The sequence below is a fragment of the Melospiza melodia genome, chromosome 3, assembly GCF_035770615.1.
Source record: "Melospiza melodia melodia isolate bMelMel2 chromosome 3, bMelMel2.pri, whole genome shotgun sequence".
NCBI lineage: Eukaryota > Metazoa > Chordata > Aves > Passeriformes > Passerellidae > Melospiza > Melospiza melodia.
Genome location: NC_086196.1, coordinates 30,117,803 through 30,132,051, shown reverse-complemented (window position 1 = coordinate 30,132,051; position 14,249 = coordinate 30,117,803). Strand labels below are relative to the sequence as shown.

Sequence of the window (14,249 nt, the reverse complement as noted above, 5' to 3'; positions counted from 1 at the left end):
TTTTGAAAAATTTTTTGAGCTTTGATCTTGCTCCAAGTTGAGTCCAGAATGACTATTATATGGCTGACATTAAAAGTGTCAGGACAAAGTGATTTATAATGGAAACACAGAAAATAAATCACTATTTGAGAACTTTTTAACACACCACAGATTAGAGCCAGAAGGCCAGACTAAGTTGTCACTGAGTTTGCAAGCTTTCCTGCTGCAGTTGAGGACCACAATACACAGAAGAGCAAATTGAGTTAATGGAACTCAATCAGATACACACAATGACCTGTGCCTTCCTTGGAGAGGCACTTAAAAATTATGGTCTACACAGACACTAACATGACCACAGTCAGCGAGCTGCAGCAAACCGAGAAGCCGGGCTGCTCTGGCTGCAGCGCAGATGCTGCACCAGGGCCCTGCTTGGTGAACGCAGACCAAGATATGTGACCATATCTGACCACCAAACTGAGCAGAGCCATTAACATCCTGAATTAATGGGCTTAGTGGTTTTCAAATGAGGTATTTCCATGATGGACGTGGTGTGGATTCAGCAAAGTCTGCCCTTTAACAAATACAGCCTCGGTTTCAAAGATTTGATTAGGCTTAATACCATTAGGGAACCGTTACTGATTTTATGCTGTTGTTGTTACTGGTTTAACTATCGATTTCTGAACCAAAAATTGAAGACAGTTGGCATTACCAAGAGTCAAGGTTTAGGAATGCAAAAGCAAATCCAAGGTACAGATGAGCTTCAGATGTGGACAGGCTTCACAGGGTTTCACAAGCCTTCCAAAGTTTGTCAGGTCACAGAGGCTTTTCTTTTTGTGGGGTGTGCATGAGCCCAGTTTCTTTGTGTTTGTTGTTTGTTTTAAACACTTGCGACCTCAGCCAGCGCAAGTGGAATTGATATGAGCAATTACTGCATGCAAGAATTAAAAAAACCTCACGCCAACCTTGGTTTATTGTACACCATTTACAAAAAAAACCAAAACAAATGAAAATGATCTTCTTAATCAGCAATCCCTGATCACCACCACGTGTTTTTAAAACAGCCAGATGTTCAGAGTTTAAGAAGCCAAATAATACTACTACTTTCTTGTAAACGTTAATGGTGAAAGAACAATAATAATGGTTTTAGTCAATCATCATTAGTACTTGAAAGTACAAATATAAATTAAATAAGACTCAAAAAACTTGTACAATAAAATCTGCTATAAACAAAGCTAATTAAAAAGAACTGCTCCCAACCTGGGTTGCGGGTTTCATCTTGTTTTAAAATTAAAAGCAGTTACTTATTTTTCTGAAGCATCCAAATGAATGTTCATATCCAGATGTCCTTACAAAGAAACACGGTCTTCATTCTTTTCTCATTCTTTAAGCTGTTTATATAATATTTTACTTCTGATTGTCCTTTTCTTCCTTGGCAATCCTCTTTGTCACACCACTGAAATACTTCTCACGGAAAGAATTGTGTCCCCTGTAGGGCATATACTGGCCATCCAACAAGTAAGAGTTCTCATCTTGATCCTGCATGGTACCAGAAGACAAACATTAGACTTGAGGGTAGTGTGTTCAGCATGTATTGAAAAAAAAAGGCTGAAAACCAGACTTTTTCAAACTATGAGGCAGTTAGGTTTTTGTTTTACAGTTCACCAGCACACACTTAAGTCACTGAAAATGTCTCAGCTGACATCACCAGAATCCCACCCTGACACGACCAAATGAGCACAGGTACCATGCACCACACAGGTCACTTTCCAGAAAAAATATTTTCAGGAGAATTCAGTCAGTCAGAGGTCTGTGGAAGGCAGACACAAACAGAAGAGGAACACAAATGGTAAAATGAGTTCCTACACTTACTGAAGCACATTCAGAGATTTTTTTTTTCTGTGCAACATTCGTGTATTTCTGAAAGTTAAAGTTGACACAGTAAATCCCCACATATAATACCTATTTGACACCAGCCAAAAACACAGTTTAGAAAATTGGCCCACTGTATATACAAAGGTTTAGTTCATCATGTACTATGGCTTTATACAATTAAGATACTTGTCAGCTAACATTAGCAATGCTCTAAGATAAACATTACATCAAACTTTAATCTGAGTGTTAAAGAAAACTGATGGCGACTTCTAAAAACAGTTTAATGCTTCTGGGTGATGGGTGATGTCAGTTTCTCATTATACTCAAAAGCAGGAAGGAACAGTGAGAAGGAGCCTCACACAGAACAACTGAACAGCACAAGGAGAAAATAAAAACAAACACACAACAGAACCAAGCCTCTATTCTGCCATGTGTTTCTTCTCAGGTTTTTAACCAATGCAGTAACACTGACATTGGTTCACTACCTTAAAACGTTTAGTTATTTGTTCACATTCAAAAATAAAGTTACTGCAGAATGTTTTAGCATCAGTAGAAACATGGAAGTAGATTTTAGTCAATATTTTCATATTACAAGAGTACTACAATGCAAGGATGCACAGGATCCTAGTGGACAATCTCTCCCTTCAGCTCTTTTGTAGCCCTTTCCAGGTTTTCACCTACGGAGATCAGCACTTCTAGCTCCGGAGATCTTAACGAGCATTCTAAGGGAGTGAAAGAAAAGGTTTTTCAGCAAAGCAAGACTCTCGTGTGCATGTAGAAGGGCCCTCTTCTGGACACAACGAGATATTGCTTCAAAGAAGGTCTCACCTGCTACAAAAGCAGATATCAGGAATGTGACACCAGCTTAAATTAACTTGCTAAATGTTCAGTGCCATGTAGATATCTATTATGTAAAGCATGTACACCACCAGCAGCAGCAGCTCTATTTAAATACTGCACTGTTGGAAAATAGCAGGAGAAAATTATTTCAAGAAACCCAATGCAGGCACAGTATCATCTATTGTCTTTTGGTCACCTGTGAGAGACTGCTGTCTCCATGACTGTTCTCAGGCTGATTAACAACAGGCTTTTAACAGGTTTGTGAAAAAAACGAAAATTACAAAATTACTATAGAAAGACAGGAAATAAGAAGGATTTAAGACACACTCCTCTCACAGCCAGCCTATATCCATTTCTCCAGCCACTCTTGGAAAAAGAGCACTTTTGTCTTGAAATTCCAGGTCAGAAATCCTTCTTTGACATAAACACACGTTTTTATATCATTGGGATGCTTTAACAAGAATGCTATGTAATTCACTTATTTTGAGAAATGGATGGGATATTTGACCCTAATGAATAATGATACATAGATCAAAGATACTCTAAGATAAAAATGAATCCCCACAACCTCTAAGAGGTCATACATGTGTACAACATTCATCTTGATTCCATAGGAAACAAAATGCCAATTCTTGGGGAAGGGATGAAGGAGTAAATGCCCTTTCCTCCACCACCAAGCTGGTTAGGGCAAAGAGAGGATGTGCTGTGTAGAAGAACAAACTTCAAGCAGAGCACAGGTGTAACAGAGGCATCCGCATGCACCAGATGGAAACAGGTTTGGTGCACCACTCCACAGCAGAATCTCATCTCGAAAATCCAGGCCTCATCAGGAGCTCTGCAAACACTGCTCATTAAATGAGAGATCTGCAGTCAGGCATGAATTTCATAGGAGAGATTACAAAGGAAGTTCCTGGCCCACATCACAATAATTCCAGTCTAAGAGGTTCCCTTCCCTACCATAAATATGGCAATTGCTTAAAAAACAAAAAAACAAAAAAAAAAAACAAAAAAAAAAAAAAAAAAACAAAAAAACCACCCCAACCAAACAAACACCAACAAGAATGGGAATTGCTGCTTAAAAAAGGGAAAAGAAAATAAGAAATCCTGAACTAACTGGAGATATCAGTAACTACTGAGATTTACTAGCCAAAGGAATTCTAAAGGCAGCGTGAGGACTGATCAGAGTAACTGAAATTCTTGGATTTCAGAGACTAAGGACTTTCAAACAAATTCTAACTTACACTACTGTGTATCAAGGAGCTGAATGGGTACAATCTGAACACCAGGGATAGGCTTCATTTAACTCTACAGAGAAAATAACTTGTTAAAAAAACACCTATAACAATTTGTTTTAAAGACAACATTAAAATAGGTTTTAGAGATCTCTAATAAATAATGAAGAGGCAGAAGAGAAGGGGATGCTGAATGATAACAAGAAAATGTTTTTCTTTAAATCTTGGGAAATATTAAGTGACTTTCTAAAGATTCTTATTCATCTAGCATGTCCCAGTCCAGCTTCAAGGTAATTACCCACATTTAGTTTTTGTTTTTAAAAAAAGTCTTCCTAACCTTATCACTGTTTCCTACCACTCCACATCTGGTGCTGGACAGTAGCTATAGAAACCACTTGTGCTAATGTTACACAGCTATAAACAAAAAGGAGCAGTTACCAAACCAGAGACAGCAGGGTCATACACCCAGAACAGACACTGCTAAATTCAGCAGGAAAAATTCTACACCAGTAACAACTCTGGAGTGACCACATGACATGGAAATGCTTGACCCACTCAGCAGGCTGGGTTTGTGTGCCTGGTGCTTCACAGTCCCTCGCTGGACAATTTTATGCTCAGAGTTTGTCCTTCAGTCAAGTTTTCTGTTACATCTTACTACATCATTTCTAGGCATCTCTCTTGGCATTAAAAATGTGGCATGCCTCACAGGGAGGGAGGAACACAGGGCTCTGGGCTGAGGCTGCAGCTGCCCCTGCCTCACCCAAGCTGAGCTTTGGGGTGACAGTGTGCAGCTGTGCCATGAGGGATGCAGCAGGGGAGTGTGCATTTTGGGGTCAATGCTGTGCTGGGGGAACAGTGGCAAAAGTTGTCTAAAATGGTAATTAAAAAAACCAAAAAGTCTTCTGCTCATATTGTGCACACGCTGGAAGAGCATAGTCACACTGAGTGCAGGAAGAAATCTTTTCCAGTTGGCACAATTTCACTATAAACTTAAAAAGAACAAGACTGGATGCTTACAAGACAGTAAGTTATATACCAGGTTTATGAGGTTTTTAATAGAACAAATGATCTTCATGCTTATGATAGATCAATACTTCACCTAGACATACTCAATTTTTGCCTTCACTTTGATCTCCTTTTTATTACAAACCATTCAAATCAAACTGCACCACCAATTTCAACAATTGACTGAATTCATCTCCAGTTAAGAGTTTATTTAAAGTGTTAATAGTGAAATCAAAATTTGCTGTGAAATCTGCAATTCCTTATTGGTGGCAGACAGTGGGGAAACCGAAGATCTGCATAGTAACAGTAACATGATTTGTAACATTTCTCATCCATTTGCAAGCCCTGCACTAAGCTGAATTAAAAAGCAACTGAGGGCCTGTTACAAACCAGCTTAGTAATGCAGACAGGAACCGTCTGGAAACATAAATGTTAGGTATATCCATAAAAATTCACTCTTTCACTTAGGAAAAAGAAAAGCGGGCAAAAGTATAACTACTGAATTTTATGGTCCTATCTGGCAAGAAATATCCAATTCAAAGGTTGCTCAGGATATTAATAGAGGAAAAAACATGTTCCAGGTAAGGGACACTGGGGTGGGGAAATCCTAGACACCAAAACAAGGTCCTAAACCAAGCAGGCACTGGCTAAGGATTCAATATGAATTTTGTTCTCTAGACAAGTTTTGCATCATCAGAAACAACACATGGGTCCTGGTATCTTTAAATTATCTAACACACATCTGGAATACTGAATGTAAGCACTTGCACAATCTTATCTAAGCAGCAAGCCTGCCAGCTAGGCTCAGGTGCTCAGAGCTAAGCACTTCCAGACATGAACCTGCCAATCCATGAACTGGAGAACAGGTGATGCATGAGAGGAGAGTAACAAATGACGCAAGTCTGCTTGCAGAAGGGCTGATATATTTTTTCGGTTAAAATATGCTACCCTACAGCACTGGTAGCAATAAAACTGCTGTCAAAAACCTCCCTGATCACCCTGAGACGCACATGTCAGAAACTTTCGTCATCTACCCTGCTGGTTTGCTACTGGTGAAGTTGGCAGCTCCGAGGCTGAGCTCCACACAGAGTGTTTAGAGAAGTTCAGGTGTTGCTTGAGAACTGCAGTCACCACGAGCATTATGAAGGCAGCACTGAACCCCTCTGTGTCAGCAGTGCAAGCACCACACAGACACAGCAGCCTGACTGCATCTCCTGCCATCTGAAACAGCTCTTCCAGCTGACAAGCAGTGCACTGAAAACACTTCCTCACTGCGTCCATTTTCATTAAGAATTTGCCTCACATGTGTTTAGCATTTCTTTTAACAGTATTAAGAGAAAGAAGTAGCAAGAATGGAAAGGAGATCTGAATGCCATATTCCCTGGTCCCAATGCCTCAGGAGAGGCACTTAGTGTGTCACAAAACAAAAACAGAAAAAGATCCAGTGCGCTTTGCTGTACTTGTCACAATTTCAATATTATTCCAAAGAATAAAATGTACCACTCTAAAGATGAAGTAACAGAATTAAATAAGGTCTACCTGTACTGCAAGACCCACAAAGATATTTAGTATTTACTTGGGCATTGAGACACACTTTGCAATCAATGAAAACTTAGGCATTACGGCAAAGTCTCTGTGGATGGGATTTACAAGTAACCGTAAGTTCAAAGATCTTTTTCACACTATCAAGGGACTTTTTCAGGATGAAGAGTTTACCAAAAAACTGAGAATAAAAAGGAAGAAACCAAAACCAGAACAGTCCCTTAAATCACTGCTCAATTTTACAAAAGCTCTAACTCTGATCATAAAAACCAAAGTGTGACAGAAACAAGGATCAAATGCTGAATAGCACGAACTTGTCACGAACACAACAGCTACTATTTTACACGATATGATCAAGAACTCAAGCTTACCTTGAATTCTTTCACCTTTTCCATGGTTATGAGGCGCCTTGATGTGTGGCTGGAAAGCAGCTGCTCGCAGTTGCTAATAAGTTTCAGGCACGGATGGCGGGGAATGATCTCTTCTGTGTATCTGGAAGAAATAATCATTCTTAGTGCTGTAGGCTCATGAAGTGGAAAGACCTGCATCTGAAACAAAATTCTTACAGACACTTCAAAAAAAGGTTCACAGTTGAAAGTTGTTATGCACTTTAACCTGATTAAATAAATTCAGATATTGCTGTTTCAGAGTTTTGACATCATATATTCCAATCATCTTGACATGCAGTGTGTAGAATAAATTAAAACCCCACAGTAAAGAGACACTCTCCCCATTTTCTGCATGTATTTAAATTATGTTAATGTATGTACATCTGGTCCTGCCTGTATAATTTCAAGTACAAAGTACCTCAGCCAACCAGGAACAACAACTTAGAGCTGTGATTTTAAAGATATTTTCCACAGTCAACATATATGAAGTTGAGAGAGACTTTACTCTGGCTCCCTAAAAGGAGATCACAGCGATTCAATTTCAAATCTTATTAAGCCAGCTCTTATTAGACAGTAACATTCCTGAACTTCAAAATTTGGTATTACAAATTTATCTCATTGTAATTACTTTTTCTAATGGCAAAAAAAAATCCACCATCATTTAACATTAGATAGGATTTAATTATAAACCAATGTTGCTACTATCTACAGAAGCAAGAGTCACAGTGTTTTAAATGCCCCACCTCATAAACACACTAGTTTCTACATAGAAAGTGCTTTCTCTAAATTGCCTTCAATCCTTCTATTTCTCCAAATGCTGAAATTTAAAGATTTAAGAACTTTGCAGGGGACTAGAGCAGCAAGAAGTATTAACCTAGCTAGTATGATAAATATGAGATAGCCTTCCTATATACTGAAACATAGATCAGCCATTTATTCCTAGATTTTGTAATAAGCTTTCATGTAATAGTTATGAAAAGATAACACAGAAGATGGGTTCTGATATTGTTAGGTATGATTTTGTACAAAACACCTGCTCCTATGATTTTCCAGTGTTTGGGGGTTAACAGAAGTCAGACACTGAAACAGAACCAAACAACTTAGCATCTATGACTTGAATTTTGAAAGTACAAAGGAGAGTCACATTTTTCCTGTAAAGAGGTGGATTTTCTGAATGAAAGCAAAGGTGTTGGTCTGGATTAAAATAGGATCTGTCTAGGTGCTGGTGCAAAACTTGGCATTTCTTAAGACAACACAGAGCTGTTAAACAAGTAACTCAATCTCAAATACAGATATGCAAATAAGAAAAAAACCCAAACAATACTGCCTCTTTGCCTTCCTCCAAAATTTCCAGACCACAAAACTACTTTTCAGTCATTTCTCATGTAGAAACAAGTATCTGCTTCAGCTAGATGAAGTCAGAACATGCTTTAGCAAAGAAGAATGAAATTAATTCTCAACTGCTTTTTCTATTACACAAGACTTTTGATGATTCCAGTACCACCAAACGGTCTTTCTTTTACAAAGGTAGGCACCTGGCCACAATATTTAAAAAGTTCCTCTCAATAATCATACAGGAGGCTGACTTTAATGGAATTAGAAGAATTTGGACTCAACAATGATTTCAATGTCTGACTGAAAGAGTAAACTCTGGAGTGAGATGCTATCTTGAAGAGGGAGAGATCACTATCACTTTGTTAAAAAGCCTTTTCTGTTAGCATTAATGAATGTATTTCTACATTCTTTCAGGTAAAACTCAGAAACATGTCAAATAAGAAATACAGAAGCAATGATTTCAACAGACATCCAATCCAATAGTTTCAGCTTTAATTTAAGGTAATATACAAAGATCTCAAATAATGAAACTCAAGGCAGGTGTTGCCAAGGGATATTTGATAATGCAACATGTTAGTAAAAAAATCTCTTCTCCCCACTTAATTGCTTTAATGCCCCATGTTCATTATTACAGCTGAAAATAAAGTGACTATCCTACTATTCTATGCTAATTTTAGCAACTTTAGTATTTCCAGTCATAGTATGATGTACAAATTGACTTTTAAAAAGTCATCTCAACTAGAACTCCCCAAAACAGCAACTAAAGCTGATCCCAAATATGCAGTTCCCAAGTTATCTGAAGTGAAACACTTTACACTGCTGTAGTGAGGAAGTATGCTTTTACAAAAGTTCAATGAGCAGAAAGAAAAATACTCTTATCTTGATGAATAAAATAAATTCAGTAATTCCAAAGAGTATTATTGACATGAAAATCTGCTATAATACTATGAATGGCATTCATTGCTGTGTCTCTGAATTGTCTTATGAGAAAAAAGGCCTAAAATATCAATTTTATCATTTACTAAAAAATACAAACTACTAAATGCACTCTCCTGTTACAGAAGCATGCAACAGAAATGGCTCCTTTTGATTTCCAAATTGGCAAAACAGCATGAGATATACAGGACTACCCCAAGACATATGCAAGTGAAACTAGGGATAACCACCACTTTATATAACAGTATAGTTGGACTGTACACAGAAATATAAGACACTGTAGAAACTACCTTCAGAGCACATCTGTATCTGGAAGACACCTTGAAACAGCTACTGTACATCAACTCCTCACTTTACAGTAAAAAATCTTTACAAAAACAGAACAAACCCCCCCCTCAAACCTAATCTAGGAGACGCTGAAATAAGGCATGTGAACAGCTGGTTTTCCTTACGCACTCAGCTCCGATCCAGGCTGCACTCCTGAGCAGACAGATCCTGCAGTCTCTGCTGGCCTCTCTCGTCCCTAACAGGGCTGCTCTCGGATGCTCCTGCCTCTCACTGCCATCTCTTGGTCATTTCGCTTCTATTTCTCACAAGAAAGCTAAATCAGTAGTGCCAAACCCCAAAGAATCAAGGATGATTTTTACACACCTCTATCAACTACTTTAGCAGAAACACACACTAATACCAGCCTACTGTCTTAGAAGTCTATCTGCACCTTGAAAGTCTAACTTTTTAAGCTTAAATCTCAACCCACATGACACGCATTTACAATGATATGCAAAGGCATTTTCTGCTTGGTAACAGTCAGGAACTATCTCCATTCAAAAGTTCTGTTACAAAATGTGGCCTCCCTCATAAAAAGTTTTAAAATACAAAGTCTGGGCATTTCCCTTAAGTGCTGTTACTATGGAAGCTCCAGATGTACTATGTTCCAGAGGAAAGCACAGAGAGAATGCAGCATTCCTTCTGACAAACAACACAGCAGAATTCAACAGTACATACTCAGGCCTGTATATGGGCAGCCAGTAAACCAATCTTCCTCCCATCACCAGATGTTCTGCCCCAAACTTCAAGAGGTCAAAAAAGATGTCACTTAGATGGTAACTGGATGAAACAAAGAAGTGATTTTCTGTGCTGAACAAAAAACACACAAGTGTAAGCAAACAGAGCACAGGTAAAAATTACATTTTTAATAATAGTAATTAAAAAAAAAATGCAATAAGCCACAGAAGCACTTTCTGAGCTTTGCAAAGCTACCTAAGACAATGCAGGAGTACAACTTCTACTATGAGGAATACAACTTCACAAGTTCCTCCCTGTCTCTTTGACTTCCACATGTACTAAAGACGAATCTAAAGCACCACAGGTATGCTGGCAATAGTTATTTTGCACAGCATCTTTCTAAAGGAAATTAAGCCAGAAGGCAAGGAAGGCCAGGCAGTGGAGAAGCCATGGGACATCTCTGAAAAGCAAGGAGCAGGGGAGAATGCAGAAGAAAAAAGTTGAAGGTAAAATTACAGGTACTCCATTTTGGAGTGAGTTCGCAGCCTGCAGGGATCAAAGAGAACTTTTCTGGAAATACATGCTAATGGTGGCTCAAAGAGGTGAGAAATAGGAGTCAAAATCTGAACACACACAAGGAACTAGGGAAAACACAACCAAGAAGGTTTCAGGAAGTGACAGAATGGTTTTGCAAACAGAACAAAAAGGGTTTTTCCTCTTTAATAATAATTGCTGCCATTCTGACAGCCAATCAAGAAGTAACAAACATTCTAAAGCTGCAACTGGGTTTCCATTAAATATTTATATTCTACAGCAGACAAGACAGCTTCCCTACCTTCTTTCAACTGATTTAACTGTTTCCTTTTGTGATCCCATTCTGCGAGGAGCTTCTCTGATACCATATGGTGCTAGACAAAGCACAAGCAAAATGCAGAGATGAGAAGCTCACACTTTGTCCAAATAACACACAATTACACCAGACATACACAACAGTGCACAAACTGTGGCTTATGCAAGGTTAAAAAAATGAAAAGTTTTTAAGAAGTAAAAGTCAGTAAGGGAAAGTTCTTCAAGATTGTTGAGTGCTTCTTGCTCCAAAAAATTATTTTAAACTGTTTCAAAGAAATCCCTTCAGCTGTAAGGGACTGCTACATGACACAGGACAATGATGTGTTGTTTCTTAAAAGATATTCCTTAGATTTCCAACATGTGATAAATAATCCCATCCTTTTTTGTTTGACAGACATGAATGTGTCCCCTATAGCACTTAACTAACCTTTTCTAAAATGAAATTAAATATATCAGAATTTCTTCCCAGCAACATTACACAAAGGGTAATTCTCACACATAAGAACCAGAGAAGGTTTTTTTCTCATATGTTTTTTGCACATTTCTAATAGCATAACATAGTTACTTGTATGTTAATTTGTGAGACTTGTTTCAGCATCACAGAAGCACCAATGTAACCACTGCAGAAGTTTTAGAAATGGTTTCACACTCAGTTCTAAGTCCATGTTAATATTCTACACTGTCTTGCTGTTGAACAGGCCAAATAAAAACTAGCAAGCAACCCACAAAGAAAAGTCACACTTCCTATTCCTAATTAATATGAGTGTGTCATTGTAAAAGCCAGCACTTGAGATCAGAAATTGCTGTATCAAGGTCTTCATTTATCCCGTTAGTTTCTTTTCCCTCTTACAAGACAAATAGTGTTCAGTAAATAGGTTTCTAAAAGAGCAGAGGATCCTTTCAAACTGCTCCTGCTTCCAGTAGCTAAGTGTATTGGAAACACATTAAAATTTCTCTTTGGAAGCATTACATGAAGCATTAACACAAGTCTCTCAAAGTCCATCAGAGATGCATGGCAGACTCCAATGTGCTGCCAACAGCAACACAGACCACTCTGGCAAGAAGTCTCTATGCATCAATAATGTGATGCTTTTACTGAAAGAGACTTCTTCAAAGGATGATTTTCAGCCACATTGATTTCTGCTGGTGAACATAACATGCTCTCCATGGGAGAAAGTGTTATTGTCAGCTTTGTTACACATTGATAACTATCCTTAAAATAAATGCAGAGACATCAAATGCAGATCCAATTTCCACAGTGCTGCTCTCGACAATCATCTTCAGCAACATGGAAGCTGCAGACCTGAGCACTGGCCCAGGCATTTCATCAATGTACACAGGCAGTAATGTTTCAGTCACTGTTATTGGGCAAGGAAAGGCAGTAACAAACTCACGGTCTGTAATGATTGCATCAAACAACATCCCTGTTCTCCATACTGGCCTTGAAAAATCAGCAACCAGCGCATCGAGGTAGTATTTCTCTAAACCATACTGTCGGAGGTTTGCTCTGATATTTTCATCTGGCCCTCTCCATTTCTGGTTTTTTCTGCTTGCCTTGCCTGGGAGGGGAAGGGGAATAGAAAGGGTAAAAAAAAAAAGCATACTCAAGAAACTATTATATAAGAAGAGCTTTCATATACTCTACCATTTAAATTAAAGGAAAATAATCAAATGTCACCAAAAAAACCTGTCAAAACTTCACAAGTAGTAACGAAAATTGAAAATACAAGAGAAAATTTCTGCTGCACCATCTGCACAGAGTGCCAAAGAATACATTTACAAAAATGTTGGTTTGCAAGATGCTCTCTCCATCCACCAGTCACAAACCTGCCCACTAGGTCAAATATAATTTGTGTATTTGCGGAGAACAATGAGATGAGGGCTCCTGGCTTAGGTTTTAGAGAGCTACCCACATCAGGGGTTAAAAGAGCACACAGCTGTGGTAATGATTATTTGGAACTTTGTTTTGGTCTTCATTATTCTTTTTCAAAAATATTTTCAGCTTAAAAGTAAGATAATATTTTAACTAGCATACATGTAAATTGGTGAATAAAAACTAAGCATGACCAAATAAATCCTGCAAAGATTAATGCTGCTTTAAAATCCACTAAGCATCATCTGCTACTATCAGTCTTCTTAAATTACAGGGGGTAAGATTTCAGTGGCTTCAAAATATGTAACATACCTAATCCATGGATCGTGTTGTAATCTATATCAGTACCACACACATATGCCCCAAAATGTGCTGAGGAGATCAGAAGGCCACCTAGACAGGGAAGAAAAAAGGCAAAATATAAACTTCTGTCATAAATGTCACCTGCATTAGGATTTTTTCCTCAGGAACTTCAGGAGCCTACAGCAGCAGCATACTAGACCCAAGGAAAAGAAAAACACCCAAAACAAACACCAAAAAAAGAAGGAGAACTATCAACCAGTTAGAATCACTATGTAATTATATCAGACACAATAACACTAAGTCCTTTGTCTGCTCTAGATGATTTTCCTTATCTTGCTGTGCCCTATGTCACTCCTCATCTCTGGAGATTGTTCAGGAGTTTTGTTTATGGCTTTCTGTATTTTAAGCAGTAAGATCCTTTAATCATTACATGAACCAAAACTTTTGATTCTACTTTGCAAGGAGCAGAATTTCAAACTGTTGTCAAACAATTGGAAAAATCATCACCAGACAAATGGCAGTTCTACTGTGTCTGTTCTCAAAGTCAGTTTCTTTAACCGTGTCCAAAAATCAAACTTCTGTAAGGTGGCTATTGCCATATTGTAAGAAACAATGGTCAGGAGCCTTACAAATGTAAATATCTCCACTGTAAACATAAATATCAAAAACATTTCTGCAATAGTTTTCAAGTGTGAAAACTACACACATATCATTTGTCTGTGAGTAGGCTGCCTGCTTTGTCAGTAGCACTTATTTTGTAATAAAACCAGTTTTTTTAATTACTGCAATTGCAACATGCCTCCCTAATTAAAAAAGAAAAGAACACCATACCAAAAGTGTGATTTCCCCTTGAAATTGACAACAGCTGAACAGCCCACAGAAAAGAATAAATGCCATTAACTCTTTAACAGCTTCCAAATGAAACAACGGACAGACTGCAGGAGATGGACAGATACCTGTGTGGTCAAGTCTTTATTAATTAAGAAACTCTGTGGCTACCAGAATGGTTTAGAACAGAACAGAACTGAGAACAAGGCTGCGAACCCCACTGATGTCAACAGTCCTGCTAAATAAAGGGGATGACTGCTG

The 14,249-nt window shown here is 38.2% G+C and overlaps 1 protein-coding gene across 2 annotated transcripts in view; it reads right to left on the bottom strand.

Annotated features, from left to right (window-relative positions):
- Positions 1-920: 920 nt before the first annotated feature.
- TRMT11 (tRNA methyltransferase 11 homolog) overlaps positions 921-14,249 on the bottom strand; it is a 26,003-nt gene continuing 12,674 nt past the window's right edge. For both annotated transcript variants that reach the window (XM_063151125.1, XM_063151124.1), the window contains exons 8-13: positions 13,170-13,250; positions 12,379-12,543; positions 10,971-11,043; positions 10,136-10,267; positions 6,842-6,962; positions 921-1,515 (exon numbers count right to left, since the gene is read on the bottom strand). In XM_063151125.1, the coding sequence (XP_063007195.1) occupies positions 1,384-1,515; positions 6,842-6,962; positions 10,136-10,267; positions 10,971-11,043; positions 12,379-12,543; positions 13,170-13,250 (704 nt within the window). In that variant the 3' untranslated portion in view covers positions 921-1,383. The remainder of the gene's footprint in view (positions 1,516-6,841; positions 6,963-10,135; positions 10,268-10,970; positions 11,044-12,378; positions 12,544-13,169; positions 13,251-14,249) is intronic.